Here is a 20,611-nt window from a genome sequence, read left to right as displayed (position 1 = left end):
TTCCAGTATAGCGGTCGAATCAGGATTCTCGCTGTTGGCAGATAAAATGTTTAAAACCTCTTTACCAGGTTGTCCAGGTTTTGGTGTTGCCTGCACGCATGCCTTCTTCGTGCTGACCGTCTGTGTTTTTTGGTAGAGTGGTAGTAGTGGTGGTGGTAATGATGGCGGTAGCAACAACTGTAGTAATACTGATCAAAATCTTCTACTACTACTATTACTACTACTACTTCTTCTACTAATACTACTACTACTATTATTATTATTATTATTATTATTATCATCAGTGTTATTATTACCATTACTGCAACAACATTTGGTGCCGCGGGAGTAGGTGTGCCATCGAGCGCCCTCCAAGGAAGGGATTTATGGCGCATTACAGCTTCATTTCCTTTCATCAAAGTGTTCCATGGAGTATGATAATAATAATAATAACTTCTACTTCTGTTATTTATTTTACATGATCCGCGACAAAGAATAATAGTAACAAAGAAGAATAAGGAAAACTATTTCATCACCAACGTCACTAACTTCGTCACAATCATTATCACCACCATTCTTATCATCCCTTGTACACATCACAGCAGGAGCGTCAGTACATCCTCATAACGCTTTATCGACACAGGTTTCCCCTTCCATTCACATCGAGGAAAGGAAAGGGGTTTCCATCAGGTAACATTACTATCTTGTCAGGTGCTGTCAAGGGGGGAAGTATCAAAACACATCCATAACTAAACTAGTCAATATAGCTGGAATATTAGTCAACTCTATCTTTATTATTATCTGTAGTTATTATCAAGTTATAGTGACAGTTTAGTGATTAAGACATATTTTGCTTGGACGCAGAAGGGACGCAGGAACATGAGCACTTCTAAACAAATCATATTTAGAAGTGCAACTAAATAACCAACTTAAATCATTCTTTTGATATCACCTTCAGTTTTATAAATAACTAATTTCCCATGATTAATTAATTGCTGCTGGAAACGTGCTGATCTGCAGGTCTGACATCAGTAGCTGTCTCGCCTGCAAAACGTAATTAAGGCTCACAGCAGCAGCCTCTCACAGTAACTACACCCATTTTTATGCACACCTGACTCTTCATATATGTATTAGTTTACCTGCACTTAGGCGCTATATGACGTGCGGCGCCTTCTGTTTGTCAGTCATTTTATTACCTCATCTTGAACTTTACCATCACTTTCCTCAATGCGTAGTAGGCCACGAAACGTAACACAGATGGACGTGAGAGAATTATAATGAGACTGCAAGAAGCCAGATGGGCCACACGAAGCAGCTCTTGAGTGCATATAAGGCAACTCCTGACATCACACGATATTATAAGGCAACTCCTGACATCACACGATATTGTACTACACGTTTCCATGCCGACGATGTTTTAGATAGCTGTCAGATTAATTTCACTAGAGATTCATATTGTTTATTTATTTATTTATTATTATTATTATTATTATTATTTTATTTTATTTTATTACTATTATTATTATTGTTTATTTTATTTATTTATTTTTTACCGCTGACTATATTAATTTCACTGCAGACTCGGTAGCTCCTAACTATGTGAAAACTGAGCGCGGAGGTAATGTAGCATTGATGTACTGTATTGGACCACAACATTCCATAAAGTTTAGCTACTCCCTCCTAGCTCCCTCTTCTTTCCTGTCTCATTCATTATTTCTCTCTCTCTCTCTCTCTCTCTCTCTCTCTCACCACTACTTTGTTCTCTAACTCCTTCTCACCTCTGCAGTTTGTGAGTAGAGAGGGAGGGAGGGGGGAGGCGATCATCTCTCTCTCTCTCTCTCTCTCTCTCTCTCTCTCTCTCTCTCTTTCTCTCTCTCTAGGTGTAATTGGCGCGTTGCTGTCACAAGTGTTGACTAAAGTAACCGATATCCCTCCGTTTCTTTACTTCTCCAGTCCCCATTCTTACACAAAAGAGTTACATGGGAACATGAGATAAGAAAATAAGGGAAGATGCAAGAATCCATCAGGCCTACACGTGGCAGCCCTGTATGAAATATACCTATATATGAGTTATATAAAGATAGTTTTACAAAGAACAGAATATAAGCACAGAATCTATTCCTGTTGCTTATTCATGTAAAATTGAGGGTTCATTTCACTACTGAAAAAAGCAGTTCCCTCGTATGATTTGATTCTCTCTCTCTCTCTCTCTCTCTCTCTCTCTCTCTCTCTCTCTCTCTCTCTCTCTCTCTCTCTCATACGTAAGATGGATGCTTTTGTATGTAAGTGCGTGGGCTGTGCTGATATAGACACACACACACACACACACACACACACACACAAACAGTTCTCCTTCAACACTGCTATTCTCGCTTCCGCTCCTCGGCCTCGTTGGAGCTGAGCCGCCTCGCGAAGGCATCCTGCTGCCGCTGCCGCCACTCCCCTCGCTTTCTCTGCCACGCCTCGCTCTGTTGGCCGAATTTCACGAAGCCGTCCCAGGCCAGCTGCACGAAGCCTCCCCTGTGGGCTATCTGGGACTTCACCCTGTGGCGGGGCGGGAAAGGAAGTCATAGGAACATAAGAACAGAATGACTCAGCACCAACAGCCCGATTAGAGTCTATTTCTTTAATCTACATGGTTTTGTACTGTGTCGATTATATATTTTTTCCTACTTTTATTGTATTTATTTGCCAGGTCTTGTTTATTAGGTATGGAGGAGATTGGTCATGGAGTACGGAAGGGTAGATGAGAGAGAGAGAGTGTGAGAGAGAGTGTGAACATGTTGCTAATAATTCATAATTTCTGACTAATAGATGCCTGACTTTTATTAATTATCATATGACCTGAAGCCTAAACACAAAGGGAACTATTTTCTTAAGTGAAATGAGGGAGAGTACTAAAAAAAAGGTATGCAACATTACAAATCCGTATTAAAGGCTCGTTCTTGCTACTTCACCAATCAGTCATTCCCACCTGCTTGCGAATGCTGCTGCTGATTCGTTAGGACCCCTGCGTGTGGGCGGCAGGTACCACACATCACACACGATGGCCCAGGAGGTCATCATGGAGAAGACGTAACCAGTGAAGGTGTTCTGGTACCAGTACGGGTCACCATAGCGCAAGTCAAAGCGAATGGCAATGGGGTAGATATCGCTGTCCACCTGTAGAAGGGAGGGGGTGATAGGGACACTGGTGATGGTATAAGGAATGGTAATTAACGTTTGATGGCGTTACTTTTAAGATAATGGTCGTGTAGGAATGGTTAATATGGTGTTGGTAAGGTAATGATGATGACACACGTGGTAGTGGTGAGTGGTAGTGTTTTGAAATGTGGTCGAGGTTAGGTTGTGGTGGTAATGGCTGGATAATGACGGTGTGCTAAAGGTGATGTTGATATGGCGATGGCACAAGTGGTGGTGAATGGTGTTGGTGAGGTGGTGTTGGAAACGGTGTAAAGTGGTAGTGGTTGGTGGTGGTAATAATGGGTGGATGAATGGCGTAGTGCAGGAAATTTCGTGGTACTGGTGATCAGATGTGTAAACAGCAGTGGTGGTAGTGGTGATGGTGGCTAGCGAGGTGGTACTTATGGCATCAGTTTTAACGTACTATTGTAAATCGACGTTGATTCTCCACTATTTGAGTACTTTATCATATGGGGCAAAGTTAAGGCAGAAGTAGTAGGAGGGTGGGCCTTCCGTGTACCTCAAAGGCTCCCTTCTTGAACTGCACGACGGCGGTGTTATTGAGACAGATGCCCTCAGGGAAGATGAGGATAGGGGGCTTCTCAGGATCCTGGGCGTGCTCCTGGATCCTGCCAAGACAAAACCCGTGAGAAAAGAAGACGGGGGACACTTGCGCAGTGGCGGAGATGACTTGCGCGGCGCCCTAGGCAAACCTCGTCTTCGGCGCCTCCTCTACTCACCCCGCCTAAAGTCGACATATTTATTTCATTATTTATTAACACAATAGACAATTACACCAGCAAACATAATGTTACAGTATATATAGACTATACAGCGTACAGTAATGTAGCAGAGTCGTGGAGTAACACTGTTAAATCAGTTTTAGTGGATGTTCTATGTATGTAGTGTATGTAATGTAGTGTAGTATATTTAATCATTAGACCTATGTTATCAATAAAAAAAAAGATTACATAACATGTAAACAATCATCATATATTAGCGAGTCACATTTGTAAAATGGACGCGGTAGTTTAGGGATAAATTTAGTAACACTTACGTAAGCTCCGCCCACCAGTGGTGCCATTCCCGCCAATTTGCGTCGACGCATAAGCTTATGTTTCGCGTGGGCTCTGAGTATTGCATTTTTATGTTAGTTGAGCGTGTGAAGTGACTTTTTAGAGGCGTAAACACAAGCAGCAAGACAAGTGCAAGGCTGAGAAGGGTAAGGCAGTGTGGACGTCACCCCGCTGGTGTGTCTATGGTGAGTGTTAATCACTGTTCAGATTACGTAGTGCCTTGTTAATAAACAACAATTGGACACGGTTAGCATGTCCTGTTCTGTCATGTCACTGCTACAGTAAAGTTTAAACAGACGCGTGGTCAGCCACAAGTTGATGTTACTCACTCGATGAATTTGTACGTTCTTCTTAAGTGGATAATTATGACTAATCATCACAGTATATTTCTCTAATTTTTAATGGATAGCTGAATTTATTCGTTTAGTATTTTAGTACGTAGTTAATGATCAAGTGAGTAGCAAATTCCAGAAATCATTATTGTTTAGAGATGCATTGCGATGGGGCGGAAAAACTTCCTCTCGTAGCATTTTTCTGAAGTAGGTGCTCGTATTCTCAGGATTTTCTCGGAAATACTTTTTTTTTATATATATTTTTCCCCGATTCCTACAGAAAGTTAACTGGAAATGCACATTTGAACCTGACCCATCCTAAACCTAACCTAGCTTAAACCAGTCTACCGTCTTCAAGAGTGATTGGCACCTAGACTACCCTTCCGGAAATATGCCCCCCGGTAAACAAGGCTGTCAGGGGTAGGGTGAATATTTGATAATGGAATAAGTGTTGTTGTTACACACACACACACGAGCCTAAGTGAGGCATTGGAGTTACGTGTGGCCGTCGTTTTCATGTGACACACACACACACACACACACACACACACACACACACACACACACACACACACACACACACACACACACACACACACACACACACACACACAGCCTAAGTGAGGCATTGGAGTTACGTGTGGCCGTCGTTTCATGTGACGAGGTTGTAATGTAATACATACATGTGACCTTACAATGCAGGTGCTACACACATGGCGATGAGATATGTGATTTGTTTACTCGCATTCAAGTGATGAAATAAGCGAATCCCTTGAAGTGAGGATTGCGATAACCGGTCCTTTTTTTTTTTTTTTTTTTTTTTTTTTTTTTTAAACAGACAGGAAAAGCCGTAAAAAAGCACCACATTTCAGATTTATACGTAACACGGAGAGGTTTTAGATTTCAACACACGCTTCGTTTCCTTTGCCAGATAATAGAATAAGAGAGCTTGGACTAAAACAATGTGCTGTAGTGAGAATGGAGTTATATGTTATGTGCGTAAGCTGTCGTGGCTATTGCGAAAAGTTATCGTGGCGAAAAGCTCTCTTCTCTGCTCGTGATATTTCCCGAATCAGCAGCGGTAGCTCTTAATATTTGTGCTATGCCGGGGAAACTGTAAAATGTGTTGACAAGAAGGTTAAATTCATCAAAGCAATACTAAAAGCTGCTTTCTCTCTCTCTCTCTCTCTCTCTCTCTCTCTCTCTCTCTCTCTCTCTCTCTCTCTCTCTCTCTCTCTCTCTCTCTCTCTCTCTCTCTCCACCTTCCTTTTCTGAACCTTTTGTTTGTTTGTTTCTTTCCTTTTCTACACAGAGAAGTAAATATATTCTCATTTCTTTTCCGAATCAGTTATTGGGATAAAACCAATTATTTTTTAATGCATACTCCTTAAACTAACGATGTGCGCCTAAGCCTGACATCTTATCCTATTTATTTTCTATCTTTTGAATAGAAAAACAGAGTAAGGAAGTAAGAAGACTGGAGAAAACCGGTGAAGACAAGTTGGGTATCTGAAGACACTTAGGGTAGATAGGAGACATTGATAGCCCAGAGAGAGAGAGAGAGAGAGAGAGAGAGAGAGAGAGAGAGAGAGAGAGAGAGAGAGAGAGAGAGAGAGAGAGAGAAGGGCGGGGAGGACTAAGCGTAAAAGGAGTACGATACAGATAAGATAACGGATTTCTTGTTATTTTGTTCAGGGTGAAAGAAAATAAAGAAGAAAACAAATGAAGAAAAATAAAGGTAAAAAATAACAATAAAAGAGAAATAGGCATAGAAATTAATAAGTAGATCCCCAAACAAAGGCAAAAGGAAAGAAAAAAAATAAATAAATAAATGGGAAGAAAGAGAACATATAAGCAACATCAACACGAATAATGAAAAAAACAGCTCCCTTCCCCTCAAACCTAAAAAAAAATAATAAAAAATAAATAAAAATAAATAAATAAAAATAAACAAGAAAAAAATAAAAATGAATAAATAAAAATAAGAAAAAAAGTCAGAAGAGCAAAATCCAGTTAAAATGGCGACCAGTTCTGGATACAAGTGCAAAACATAAGTTCATATGGGTCGTATTGAAGGGCACAGAGAACTTACACTTGGATGACTTTTGACCTTTCCTTGCTCTCGCTACGCTCAAACCAGATGTGGTAGGATGACCTGGACAACGCGCCCATGAACAGCCCAAGCAGCCCCCGTGTCTTCTGGCCCACCTGGGGGTAAAGAAGAGGCGTGGGAGGATCACGTGAGTCGAAAATACTTTATACACATATACTGTGTTTTGCTTTATTTTACGATAAATTAACGTGCAAGTTGTGTTGCGGGAATCACTCGCCTGGGTGGACCTCCGCCTCCTTCCTTCCCGCCTTGACTTGCTTTCGTACTCCAGTGGCGCCGCGCGGCATGAAGTTATTTATTTATTTGTTTATAATTTTTACAATCGACACAGTCAGTCTTAAAGGAAACGGTTACTAAATGGCAGATTAAATTTCTTGTATGTGTCAGTGAAGAAAATGTACAGGTAACTCAGCATTACAGTGACTGTTAAGTGCTACTTCATAAACATACGTGACAGGCCGCAGTTGTCAAACCCTCAACACCCAAACAGTTGACATTTTGACGCCAAAGTGACAGGTCTCGGTCAATCAACTGACTGCCAAAGTGCATCTTCTTGTCTTTTTGCAATGGTGAAGATGCCTTTCACATTCAGTAACACTGAGTATTTGAACATGATATTCATGTGATGATATTCATGACATAATATTTATACTTAGAATTGCTTGAACTATCAATTCCTGAGATATGTACCATAACTCGCGGGACAGCCTGTATAAGTGCCCCTGAAATGTTGGAAATGCGAAGCTGGTATCGAAACTACTACTATTACTACTGCTACTAGTACTGCTATAATCTAGTTGATTAGTCATATGCTTGTACCCTGTTCTCCGTCGTCGTCGTCGTCACACGTGCAGTAGTATTTGTTAATTTATATGGAAGGTAAACAGTTTATCCTGGTGACGCGGTGTTAATCTGGCATCAAGCGTGCTCTTATCCTGTGTGCTGTATTCTGTGGATTGAAACGCTTGGCACCGTGTTGTAATTACGTTGTAGTGCGAGTGAGTACCTTTTGATCTCTACTCCAGCTGCTGGATGTTGTATGTGATTTTCATATTAATGTTACAGGCTTTCGTGTTTTTAAACGTTTCAACGTGTTGACTCATTTACTTGTTACAGTAAGTAAGGGTGCTTTTAAAAATCCTGGTGATAATTGAATAAGGATATTCAGTGAAGTGTGTGCGTGTTTGTTGTTATGAATGTATCTCCAGTAGAAAATAAGTTTACCCAGTGAAAAAAAAAAAAATAAAAAATAAAAAATAAATAGATAAGTGGAATAAGAAAAAGAGATGTATGCAAGCTTTGATTAATTTTTAACATTTAACAGTTTCATGGAACATAATAATCGCGTTTACTCTGGGTGTGCTCAGTAGATACAGATAAAGTTGAGAGAGAGAGAGAGAGAGAGAGAGAGAGAGAGAGAGAGAGAGAGAGAGAGAGAGAGAGAGAGGAAGCGGGGCTGGAAATCAGGCCAATAGCTTAGTGGTCGCCGCTGAGGAAGGAGGAACACTTTAACTTAATTTGTGTCAATCCTTGTTTGTTGTTGGGGGCGGCGCGGCATCGACCTTCCATCCACTCCCACTCCCTACACCAGCGTGTGCATTACTTAGTTGTTTTGTCTTTTCTCTTCTTTTTTACTTATTTCGTGAAGCTACCTATTTTTTTTCGATGTGAATGTTTCGTAGGGGTGAAGGAGTTTCAGAATATTCGTTTGAGGGAATTGAATTTAGCATCTTGGGTGATCATGGATTAGGAATTGACTTTTTAATAACTTTTACTTTTTTTTCTCAAGATTTGGGAAATATCGTGTAACGTATAATTCCGCCAACAGAGGGCAGACCGGAGTACATGCGTTCGTTCATTTAAGACAAGATACCACATAAGAGAAGGCTCAGTTATTTTTCGTGCTTGGCCATGACTGCTGCAGTTTACAATGACGGACTGTTAGGGATTAATCTCTGCCACTAAGGGTAAGGAAGAATTTATGACAATGCTGATCGTCTGTTAGAATGGTGATATTCTCCCGCGTGTGATCAGACGGTGAGCTCCAGCTCACTCGCTTAAGGACACACTACTTACGGCAGCTGAACAGTCATTGGCGATGCATCTGTCTATTACTTATTGCTTAATGCGCGTGATATTGCTTGTCTCGGGGATCTTTTGTGTGGAAAATCGTCACAGAGAGAGAGAGAGAGAGAGAGAGAGAGAGAGAGAGAGAGAGAGAGAGAGAGAGAGAGAGAGAGAGAGAGAGAGAGAGAGAGAGAGAGAGAGAGAGAGAGAGAGAGAGAGAGAGAGAGAGAGAGAGAGAGAGAGAGAGAGAGAGAGAGAGAGAGAGAGAGAGAGAGAGAGAGAGAGAGAGAGAGAGAGAGAGAGAGAGAGAGAGAGAGAGAGAGAGAGAGAGAGAGAGAGAGAGAGAGAGAGAGAGAGAGAGAGAGAGAGAGAATAAACCCCGTATGAACTGAATGCATTGAGTTTTCAGGTTCTTTCCGTCGGTTTGCAGTGCAGGTTATTGTAGGTCGTATGTATGTATGTGGGTGTTGGGTTGTGTTCCACTTAATGCCACTGTGGTCTGCAATAGAAACGCTGCTTGTACGCATTGTTCCTGCATCTATTAACTTTATGGACTTTTGTTTATAGATTTTTATTTTGTGTTTGATCCATCCATACATATCACTATATTTGTGTGGGTATGTATCTATCTGTCTATCCATTTATTTTATTTATTTATTTATCTATCTATCAACATCGCAATCTTTTCTTCAGCATCCTTGTGACTCTTAACCTTCCTTTCACTGAGATATAGAAAACGAAAAGATGTATACGTAGAAAACGTAAGTGTATAGCGGATATTAATGCATTACGAGATGTGACGAAATGAAGCGTGAATATAACATAGCATTCCGCTGTACTCGTGTGTGTGTGTGTGTCCTTCATAGGTGTTATCTCCTGTCGATGCATCAACTACCTGAAACCGCCATCCCACGGCCTACCTGCCACTCACTTTGCTGCGTTACAGACAGACTCGTAACACAATACCAGAATGCTAACTCACTGGTCTCTCCTCTCTGAAGTGATGTGCTGGTTTGATCTGAAATAAACCCTATCCCTCCCAGGCCCGTATTCAGAAACGCTCTCTCTCTCTCTCTCTCTCTCTCTCTCTACGGCTATTTCCAAAGGCCACATAAATTATTAGGCTGGTTCTCGAGAGTGTTTCTCCTGTTAATAATATATAAATCTAGTTAATCTGTCACTAGAAGATAAAAACACCCTTAAAAAATTCGCGTCACTTTAAGTACATCATTTTGAAAGTAGTGGAGGTGCGGTGCTGGTGTTTTCAGCTCCCTTCCCTCACACAGTTCCATCACCACAGTTCCATCCTCCGCCGTGACAGTCTCTCCCTTCCCTCACCATATCACACTCACCATGTCGAAGCACTGGTCGGTCGCCAGCACCATGGAGTCAATGGGAGAGGTGTGGTTGGCGACAGCGATGCCGTGGGTAGGTCTGTTCTCGGGGTTGTGGAACCTGACGGCGGAGAGAGAGATAGGTAGTGGTGCTGATGGTGGTGGTGGTTTTGTGTGTGTGTGTGTGTGTGTGTGTGGTGGAGAGGAAGACATCGCCATTAATACCAGCTGCAGGATCAGGAGTAAGAGGCTTATAACGTAACATTTTCCCGTGATACTTTCGACATTATATAAGAAAATGTTGTACTACATTTTTATCATTTTGACATGTTGAAATCACTACTTAGCTCTCTCTCTCTCTCTCTCTCTCTCTCTCTCTCTCTCTCTCTCTCTCTCTCTCTCTCTCTCTCTCTCTCTCTCATTACTCCTGTGAGATGAATGACGGTGCACGGTAATGTGGCTGGGCGTAGGTGTGGGTGAGCGGGGGCGTGAGCGCGGCAGTAACAGGTGCGACATACTTACCTGGCCACGATGGAGAGAGAGCCAGCCACGAAATCGAAGCACCACATGACTACCCGTTTGTTAAGGCGCCGCTTGAAGGCCGATGATGGCAAGAGGCCCACGGCAGCGCACAGCACTATGAGTGTGGTGAGGCTGATCACCAGCAGCAGCACCCGCACCGGCATGAGGAACACCCAGCGTAGCACGAACCCTACCGCCCAGAACACCGTCAGGGAAGGGCTCTTGCGCAGGTACCGCTGCCGCTTGGTCCTGCAGGGGCGGAAGTGCTGCAGGGTGGGGGGAGGCGGGAGGTGGAAGTGAGGCGCGCTACCTCACCTACTTATTGACAACATGAATATTTGATGCTCTGAGTTGTATGCACTGAATATTGAATGATGAGTAGCGAATGTAGCTGCTTTTCCGATTAAAGACCTGGATAGCATGTTCCAGGTGCGCAGCTCAGCCGAGGTGAAGCTCTTGGTGACGCAGTCTGAGACCACGGCCCGCATGCCCGCCGCCAGGTACGGCAGAGGATCCTCGAACCTGAAGGAGCCCTCGTGTGACGCCGGCACCGCCCGCGGGGACTCTGGACAAATTACCACCCTGGGCGAATAACAGTAATTTTAAGAAGCGTGTACAAATTAATGCCTTATTGGCAATAGGAATACATAACTGTACCGCGTAATCCTCCACATGCCCCACGTGTTTGTATGTCACTTACTCCTCGTCACTGCTCGTCGCCGCCTCGTCCTCCTCTTCCTCTTCATCGGTGTCGTCTGCCAGTTTGAACGCGGCGAAGTTGAACACGCCATCGAGCAGCTCCACATACTTCCTGCGGAGCTTGAGGCGGCGCCCGATGGTGGCCACCAGCAGGAAGCACACGAACACCATCAATTGTCCCCACAACACGAAAGGCCGCACCGCCTCCCACACCTCTAGGGAATTGAGGAAAGCCGCCGCCTCTTCTCCGGGGCTCCACAACATGTTCAGTAAACTTAACTCCATCCTCACCTGCGGGGAAACACGAAGGTGACAGCTTACTTGCGGGGAAGTGATGAGAGGCACAGCAGTACTTTGTCACTTTTTCCTGTACCATATCTCAGGGGCGAGGTGGACAGGTGCGACGTGGTGCCAGGTGGGGTGTGATGCAGAGGTGTATTGGGTGAGTATGAAGCGACATGCATGAGTAGGAACGCATGTTTACATCTTGAGACTACCAAGATACGAGTAAGAGATAGCGCAAGATAAACGCAAGAAAGTGATGGAGCGATGGAGCGCCGCAGTCTGGCCACTAGATGCCAGGGGTCATATCATGACGTTTAGACAGTTCAAGTAATAATGTGGAACAGATTTATATGCATGTGTTATTGTCGCTACCAGGGATAGGCTGTTGCGTGAGTGGGTCTTGTTTTTATTTATTTATTTATTTATTTATTTATTTATTTATCGCAGCGTGTTTACTCTCGTTCAGCATTTGTCGTGAACAAGACCAGCTTCCTTTTATCACTTATTTCATGTCTACTAATTTTTAATACGCCCTCTTTTTTTTTCTTTTATCCCTGATTTTATCTTTTCATCACTAATTCCTTCTTTCTATAACTTATTTCATTATGTCTATTAACCTTTTAATACTTCTTTTCTTTTCTTCTCTCGTCCCAACGCATCCAAACTCTATACCGAAAAATACTTTATGAACTCAGACATCCTATGCAAAGTAATTCAGGCGAGGCGGCGCAGGTTAAAAGTCAGTGTGAGGCTAATGTAGATCACAACTTTCCTACACCGTCAGCTTGATCCTCTCACTGAATGTAAAAGAGTAGCAGGATCTCTCTCCGAGCTTTACGAGTTCTTAATGGGAACTCACCGCCTTTTTGTTCTTACTCAGCGGTCTTAGCGAGTGAAAGGAGACGAAAAGAGCAGGGAGAGGGGAGGGGGTTAGAAAGATACATGCAGAGGATGATTCTTGCCTCGTCTCTCTCTCTCTCTCTCTCTCTCTCTCTCTCTCTCTCTCTCTCTCTCATACACACACACACACACACACACACACACACACACACACACACACACACACACACGCGAGACGGTTACCTTGGTGAACCTGACTGACTGATTTTAATGTATGCGTATTTGTTTGTTTGTATGTATTTGTGAAGGTAATGTATGTATGTATGCATGTATGTATCGGCATGAATAATGTCTACAAGGAACGGTTCTTCCAGCCAGGTTCATGCACTGAATGATTAACTTAGTGTTACATTTTATGGCTTAAAGAAAAAAAAGCTTAGTGTGTGTTTGTGTTTTTTCGTTATTTTTTTTTCTTCTGCTTTGTAAGAGTCGGCAAATGTTTATTCTCTCGTACTCAAGGTCAATCCATGCTTCCAAACGCAAAAGAAAGAACGAAAGAAAAATAATATTCCTTACCTTATTTTTTATTAAGAGTTAATTCTTTCATTTCATATGTTCGCTAAATGATTTCTCTCGCGCACTCCAGACCATTTCATTACAAGAGAGAGAGAGAGAGAGAGAGAGAGAGAGAGAGAGAGAGAGAGAGAGAGAGAGAGCACAGTAGTTTTCACGTTAATTTTATACATACATTTTACCTATCAATTTATACTTTCATTTTACATTCAGACGGAAAAGATGCACTCGTCAGCACACCTTTACCTCTCGTTAGTCATGGCACTCCTAATCTTGATCAACAGAAGATATGGAAGGCCGGGGAAGGCGAGGCTGGCTCATACACGGAACACTGCGCTCTCTTTTTTTTAAGGTCGTCCGTCCCTGTTTCTCCTAGTGTTCTAAGGCGAGGGTACGATAAGCAAGCGCCAGTGTGGCCAGAGTGGAACGTCGCGCTAGGGTCAAGAAGGGTGTCAAAGAGAGAGATAAGATGTGTTCGTATCGCAGGTGGTTGGTGTGGGTGGTGGGAGGGGCGGGGTAGTGTCCTGTAGGTCACGTGCCGCCGCTGCTAGTGTTGTTGTTGTTGTTGTTGTTTCTAATCATTATCATTTTCGTCTACTATATTACTACTACTACTTACTTACTACTGCTACTTATCTTCAGTATTAGTAATTATTTGTTTTCTTGCTTTAATCGTAACATTTGATGTTCTTTTCTTGTCCCAAACTGTCAATTAGTTTGAATTTTACCGGAGTTGTGATGGCACAGTACAAAAATATAATAGAAAATTGGGATGCAATGGAAATATTTTTGCTATGATCCTAATTATCACTGACATACAGACAAAAAATGTTGATGGCCTTGCATTTTTACTCTGTCTCGTGTTTTATTTGCCAGTCTATTTATATGGCGAAACTGTCTCGGTTGTTAGGAAATATATATATACCGCTTCATAAAAAAAAAAAAGTTTGGAGATAGGAGGGGGGAGTAAGATTCCATTAGGGTAGCTAATATATAGAGAGAATCCACCACAGGATGTAAAATTGGCAGAGTTTGAAAATTTTATGATACGAGTTCATTGCTTATGCTCGGTACGTTACCCCTCTCTCTCATCCCTCAGTATGGCCGGCTGTCAGGTGGTATTGTTCATTTTTCTCCTGATATTTGATCAGTTGCTTCTTACTGTCACATTGGCTTTCCCTTTGAGTCGGTCACTGATGGTTATTACTATAATTCTATGGCCTCCAGCTACCAAACAGATCGCAATTTCAGTGTTTTCTTGTCTACTATAACTAACTATCCGGTCTTATTGGTTATTTCTTTTCTCCCTTTTTTCACTCCTTGTTTCTAGCTCAGCCATCTACTAACTCACACCGTTTATTTCTTTTCTCTTTGCCAGTTTTCTCGTCTCGTGAAAATTGTTTATTAATTTCTTTATAGATTTTCTCTTATCTCTAGCCAAACCGGCTTCATTTCACATTACTTGCATTTTTCTGTCGCTATTCTTCCCTCTGTATTTGAGCGGACTCTCAGTTTACTAGCGTAAGTTATAGATTAAAAAGAAAGTTATATTTTTTAACACCTTACTATGCCGCTGATTGACTAATTGAATGACCGAATAAGTAAAACACTGACATCACAGCACGCAGGTCTTGGAGCACCGCACTCTTCCTTCACATCTCCGTACTCATAAGTAAGCCACGCTCACTTAATTAGACGCTTCTCCTCCAGGCCGAATGTGTACGTACTTTAGTAGTTGATAACACCCCGGAGATAAACGAGATGCCGCGAGTGCCTGGCAACGAGGGGGCGCTATAGTGAAGGGTGTGTTCGTTCGTGAGCCGCACCAGGGAACAATAGAAGGACCACAAAAAAAAAAGGAGAGATAAATGTAAAAGATAATTTTAAAAGTACAGAAAGAAGACAAAAAAGGATACAGATGATGGTATAAAAAAAAACGAGGAGGGAAAAAAGGACGTAGATTGGTAGAAAAGGCAAAAAATTAAGTGGGCAAAAAGTGACATAATGTATCGCTATCGTCTCCTTCAAGTGTATTTATTATCATTATTATCATATTTTTTGCACGATTTAAGGAAGTCGGTCAAGGTTTTATTACTGTATTTTATTGGAAAGAAAATGGAGCAACTCATAGTTGGGTTACTTTCCTGTTGGTCACGTATTTCCTTTGGCGAGTGAGTGCATCGTGTGTTAGTTTCATTAAGTGCCTAAGAAGAAGAAGGAAAATAAAAGGATATCAGGCACTAGATCTTGTCCTACATTGCTAGATGCGCTTGTTTCAATGATAAACCTGTCAACATCAAAATAAGCCATGGCTGATGAAGGCATAACTCCGCCCAAGATCTGGAAATGCAGGTGTCGCGCGTTCTGTGGCAGGACGGTTTCCCCTCCAGACGTGCACGATAGACGCTCATCTGGAAGCCCACTGACGGAGGCAATGACAATTAGGTATGGGTAAGCAATGCCAATCTGAGAGCGGCCTTGAAAAGAAACATGGAATCTCATGAGTCTGCGAAGTTAACAGTGTAAAAGGAAACGTCAGGTTGCTTAGACTCAAATTAAGTTTCCGTTCTTGTCACTCACGTCGTTTTGGAGAGGGTGTCGGCGATAGGTGGGTCCTGCCAAGCTCCTGCTGCAGGCCTCTGAGGCGAACGAGTGTGTTGAGTAGTGTGTCACACCAGCAGTCAACAAATGGGAACTGGCTGACCGCCTCGACTACAGATAATGAGGCATCTCCGGCCATTGCGAGTTGCCAAATCATCACAGGCAGTTATTTGTTATTCTTTTACGTGGCAGCGAGAGGAGGGTGCGTGTGGGTACGTGTGCGGTGATAGGGTGAGTCAGGGCTAGGCGGGGGCGAGGGACCTGGGAGAGACCTTTGGCTAATTGTGTGTGTGTGTGTGTGTGTGTGTGTGTGTGTGTGTTATAAAGGGGTAGCTCACACGTACAGGTCTCATTCAAGCCGTGTCCTCCATGATAAGCTGAATGCAAGTCCCTTTACAGCTCGACACAGGCGGCCTTGGCCCAGTGTGTGCGCGTCACTGACCGTCCTTGCGGTTGGGACGACCAGCACCATTTGCATCGTCTCGAGTGGCTCTGTGTTTTATTCTCTTGCAATGCGTTCCTTTCACATCAATAAATGAGGAAAATATCCAAGTTCACCTGAGCGGTAATGACAGGTTGAAAGAAAATATTCATATACTATACAATTGTATCTGACTTCATTTCAGCGATAGTGAAAAATTGAAAATTCTTTCTTTTTTATATAAAAAAGGCTTTCGATTTCATTCAAACACTAGTAATAAGTTACTCGAGACAGGTGTGTCCAGGTGCACCATAATGTGAGTCTTTTCTCGCCCACAGGCAAGCAACAAGTGAGGGAGAGGGTCTCCCAAGCACCACGGGGTACAACACTGCCACACTCCAATCACAGGCGGGCGCTAGATGGGGAGGCTGGAAGTATGACATCAGGCACCCCGGGGCCGTCAAGGCGAATGACCCTGTGCTGGGGGAGCGCCCGCTGGAAACACCCCAGTGTGCCTAGATGGTCTGAACACTGCACTGCTCCCTTAATGCGGCGCCCTGCTGTTGTGACCCCAGCCTCCCTGCAGCCGCCATGATGCTGCTGCTGCTGCTGTTTCTACTCCACCACCACCACCACCACCATCATCATCAAGGTAAGCTAACAAAACGAAAATTTTCATCGTGTATATATATGTTTATATATATTTTTTTTTTTATTGTCATCAGAAAACACCACCACCATCATCATCAAGGTAAGCTAACAAAACGAAAATTTTCATCGTGTATATATACGAGTATGTTTATATATATATTTTTTTTATTGTCATCAGAAAACGTAACGTCACTACACATCTATAAGTTTTATAATTTTTTTTTGTATTTACACGTACGCTGCCTCCTGTGTGTGTGTGCGCGCGCGTCCGTGTGTTTGTGTGTGTGCGTGCGTGTGTGTGTGTGTGCGTGTTTGGCCTGAGTGGTAGGGAGTATTTACCCAATTTTCACTAATTGTTGTTGCTGATTCCTCGGAGTGTTGTGGCTTGGTTATGCTTGTTTTGATTGTTGCTGCTGCTGTTTGTGTGTGTGTGTGTGTGTGTAACTTTTTTTTTTCGACTCGCTATTTTATACTCTGCGAAGCCTCCCCCCTTCCCTCCCCCGCAGATGTTCCTATTGGGTCTAGTTTTCGTTCAGTTCCGGTGAATCTTTCTGCTGATTCCGCTGTTTTTCCTCCAGCCTATAATCTTCCTTCTTTTTTCACTTCTGATTCTTTCCTCTTCTCCATTCATTGAGTCTTTCGTTTCCTTTTCATCCGGGCCAGAACTTTTTATTTCCTCTTCCTCTGTATCTCTGTTCTTTTCTTTCTCAAGGGTTTTTTTTCCTCCTGTTTATTTCTCGTTCTCAGATTCTCTCCCCTTTTCCTTTCTTTCTGTGTTTCTTCCTTCCTCTCCCACATTTGTTTCTTTCTTCTAACTTTCTTTCATTTGTTGATTTCCATTTTCCTTCACATTTGTACATTTATTCTCCTTTTCCTCTATTTTCTAATTCTGTATTTTTCATTTCATCTGTATCTCTCTTCTTTTTCCTCTTCCCTCACTGTGCTTTCTTTTCCCTTGTATTTGTATTGCCCTTCCCCGTTTCTTCTTCCCTTTTTACGTCTCTCTTTTCGTTTTCATCTGCATCGCTTTCCTTTATTTCCTCTTTTTTCCGAGTATTTTCTCCTCTTTTCCACTTTTGTTTCTTGCTTAGCACTTTCTTCACTTTCCATCTGTCCATTTTCCTTCACATTCACGTCTCTGTTCACCTCATCCTCCTCCTTCTCCTCTTCCTCTTCCTCTTCCTCTTCCCTCTCCTCGAAGTGCCTTGCAAACTCCTTTTGTTGTTTCTGCCGCCACTGGCTCTGTTTAAGGCGCCACACGTCCTGTTTAGTGGTGTGCAGTTTGATCAGACCGTCCCAGGCGAGCTGCACGAAGCCTCCACGGTGGGCAATGAGCGCCTTCACCCTGGGGAAGAGCAGCGAAAGACAGGGAAGTTGAAAGACATTTAAAAAGGATGAGGGAGTGGGAAGTGCCAAGTTAAGGCTTGGACATATTCTGAAACACTTTTGCTGCACCTCCACAACTTTCAAAAGGTACCTGTTTAAGTTGCACGGGCTTTTAAGAGTATGTTTAAAAAAAAAATTATGGTTTTAGTGACATAAATAAGATTTCTACATTATTAACAGGAAAAGAAAAGTTTCCTCTAAAATTAGTCGTGGTGAGAGAGCAAAGCGTTCCTGAATACTGGCCATAGAGACAAGAAAAACACAGATTACAAAGTCGTGGGATAAAGAGAAGTTATTGGCAAAGAAAGTGATGTAACACAGACCCATATTGTTAAACATTTTAGGCTTTCATAAGGAACGTTTCTTTCAAAGGCTACAGTCAAGTTCCCATGATGTTTTTTTTTTTTCACGATTGACGACGCAGATTCCTTGTTACCCTATCATTAGAAACCTGAGAACTCCCTTAAGACTTCCCAGTAACTCGCATCAGACCCTCTTAGAAGTTATCGAGGTAATACGCTGAAGTGTTTACAAATACGAACCATGAATGTACAGTAGATGAAGAGAAAAAAGTATTGATTGTCGCCGAGAAAAGAAAAGAGAGGTGGCGCAAGGTTCATATCCCCTCATACACTGCTACGAAATTCATGCCCTCCCTTGCCTCCTCTCTCTGTCTCCCTCTCTTCTGATACAGTAATAAAGGATCTGCCACTCACTCATCCTACCCCTCCTTCTTCCTCTTTTCCCTTGTCGTTAACGCTGAAAAAAGTCTCCCCTTTACTCATTTTTTTCACTTCCATTTTCTTTTACTGTTTTCATCTCCATTTTTTTTTAATTTTCTTGTGCTCTCATTTCCTTTCCTTTTGATATTCCTTCTTTCTCTCCCTCAATATCCTTGTGTCCCTTTCCTTCCTCCTTCCTCCTCCTCTTCTTCCTCCTCCAGTCTCAGGAGTTGGGGACGAAAAAAAAAAGTAAAAGGAGGCAGATATAGAAGGGTGAAGAAGAAGGGAGAGGGACGAGGAGGGAGAAGATGAGAGTGTATGAGTAGAGAGAGAGATAGAGCAAGGGTGGAGGGAGAGTTAAGTCTTGCTGAAGAAGCGTTGGAGAGAGAGAGAGAGAGAGAGAGAGAGAGAGAGAGAGAGAGAGAGGAGAGAGAGAGAGAGAGAGAGAGAGAAGAGAGAGAGAGAGAGAGAGAGAGAGAGAGAGAGAGAGAGAGAGAGAGAGAGAGAGAGAGAGAGAGAGAGAGAGAGAGAGAGGGAGGGGAGAGAGAAAATATTGATGATTGGGAGTGACTGAAGAAAGAATAAGATGAAGAGGGAAGAGGAGAAAGTAGACGATGACAGATTTTTCTTTTTAGGAGGAGCGATAAAAGAGGGGAGTAGATAAAGGAGAGGAAGAAATGATGGGAAGAGGAAACTGTTGACTAAGGAAGGAGAGAAAGGCACATAGGTGATGAAGTAAGGGAAATGGATAACAAAACTGATAGAAAAAGAGAGAGTGAGAGAAAGATACGATAACACGAGATGGATAGGAAGAGGGAAAGAGGGAACACGATAATGATTTAGAAGATACTAAGGAAAAGAAGAAATAATAAGAAAAAAAATAGTAAAGAGCTGAGAACGAGAGAGGGGAAAGGTGGAAAAGACTGAGGAAACGGAGGAAGACGGGGAAATAATAGTAATCCAACAGGAGAGAGAGAGAGAGAGAGAGAGAGAGAGAGAGAGAGAGAGAGAGAGAGAGAGAGAGAGAGAGAGAGAGAGAGAGAGAGAGAGAGAGAGAGAGAGAGAGAGAGAGAGAGAGAATCTATGAGGGAGTAAGGAAGAAAAAAGTGAGCCACCATTCGTCAGGTAAACAAGTTCATAATTCATACAGTGTTCACTTGACTGTGACTCTTCCCTGTGACGGTAAATCAGACACACACACACACACACACACACACACACACACACACACACACACACACACACACACACACACACACACACACACACACACACACACACACACACACACACACACACACACAGGCTATCAGTCATTCACCAGTTAATCTCTCTCTCTCTCTCTCTCTCTCTCTCTCTCTCTCTCTCTCTCTCTCTCTCTCTCTCTCTCTCTCTCTCTCATCTTTATCTCCTCACTATTCTCTTCAGTATAGCATCTTCTAAATCAACTCGTGTATCTTCTTTCTCTATCTCCCTCTTCCCTCTCTTCTTCCCTTCTCTGCAATTTATTCTGTCCCTTACCTCTCATCCCTCCCTCTGCTCGTCCTCTCCAAATACTCTCTTTGTTCATTCCTCAATTATTCTTCATTTCCTTCTTCCTGTCTCCGCTGCCTCGTCATCGCAGTTCACTCGCAGAAATCCACTGTCTACTTTTCCTTAATTTATTTTATTCTTGTACTTTTACTGTCCCCTTTCAGTCATTCTTGTGTATCTTTCTCCCTCTCCTTATCTGTACTTCATCTGTTTTTTTCCTGCTCCTCCTCCTCCTCCGTCACTCATTCATGTCTTATTCGCCTTCTCGTTGTTGTTTTTCTCATGTCTCTCCCT

At 42.7% G+C, this 20,611-nt stretch overlaps 3 protein-coding genes across 8 annotated transcripts in view; 1 reads left to right on the top strand and 2 right to left on the bottom strand.

Moving 5' to 3' along the window:
- LOC135110659 (uncharacterized) overlaps positions 1-20,611 on the top strand; it is a 42,002-nt gene that overhangs the window by 5,546 nt on the left and 15,845 nt on the right. For all 5 annotated transcript variants that reach the window (XM_064023232.1, XM_064023230.1, XM_064023231.1 and 2 more), the window contains one exon: positions 16,364-16,677. The gene's annotated coding sequence lies outside the window, so the exon portion shown is untranslated. The remainder of the gene's footprint in view (positions 1-16,363; positions 16,678-20,611) is intronic.
- LOC135110658 (glycerol-3-phosphate acyltransferase 3-like) lies at positions 434-15,895 on the bottom strand. Of its 2 annotated transcripts, none has more exons than XM_064023229.1 (9): positions 15,584-15,895; positions 11,307-11,596; positions 11,018-11,188; positions 10,607-10,855; positions 10,103-10,205; positions 6,663-6,778; positions 3,683-3,791; positions 2,954-3,141; positions 434-2,523 (listed from the first exon to the last, which is right to left on the bottom strand). In XM_064023229.1, exons 2-9 carry the CDS (start codon positions 11,588-11,590, stop codon positions 2,343-2,345), a joined length of 1,401 nt encoding a protein of 466 aa, XP_063879299.1. In that variant the 5' UTR covers positions 11,591-11,596; positions 15,584-15,895; the 3' UTR covers positions 434-2,342. The 2 variants fall into 2 exon arrangements, with proteins under 2 accessions (XP_063879299.1, XP_063879298.1); XM_064023228.1 differs by lacking the exon at positions 15,584-15,895 and adding an exon at positions 11,679-11,998.
- Positions 17,465-20,611, bottom strand: part of LOC135110139 (glycerol-3-phosphate acyltransferase 3-like) — a 10,692-nt gene continuing 7,545 nt past the window's right edge. The window contains 1 exon segment of the mRNA XM_064022096.1: positions 17,465-18,021. Within this exon segment, the coding sequence (XP_063878166.1) occupies positions 17,691-18,021 (331 nt within the window). The 3' untranslated portion in view covers positions 17,465-17,690.

This window comes from Scylla paramamosain, chromosome 20, assembly GCF_035594125.1.
Source record: "Scylla paramamosain isolate STU-SP2022 chromosome 20, ASM3559412v1, whole genome shotgun sequence".
Lineage (NCBI taxonomy): Eukaryota > Metazoa > Arthropoda > Malacostraca > Decapoda > Portunidae > Scylla > Scylla paramamosain.
This window is presented reverse-complemented; position numbering and strand designations above follow the sequence as displayed.

Bases quoted from the DNA above. Each gene is read 5' to 3' on its own strand.
- LOC135110658 (XM_064023228.1), bottom strand. The intron at 11,189-11,306 runs GTAAGTGACATA...TTATTCGCCCAG, and splicing joins GCGACGAGCAGTGACGAGGA to GGTGGTAATTTGTCCAGAGT. The intron at 10,856-11,017 runs GTCTTTAATCGG...CCGCCCCTGCAG, and splicing joins ACCTGGAACATGCTATCCAG to GACCAAGCGGCAGCGGTACC.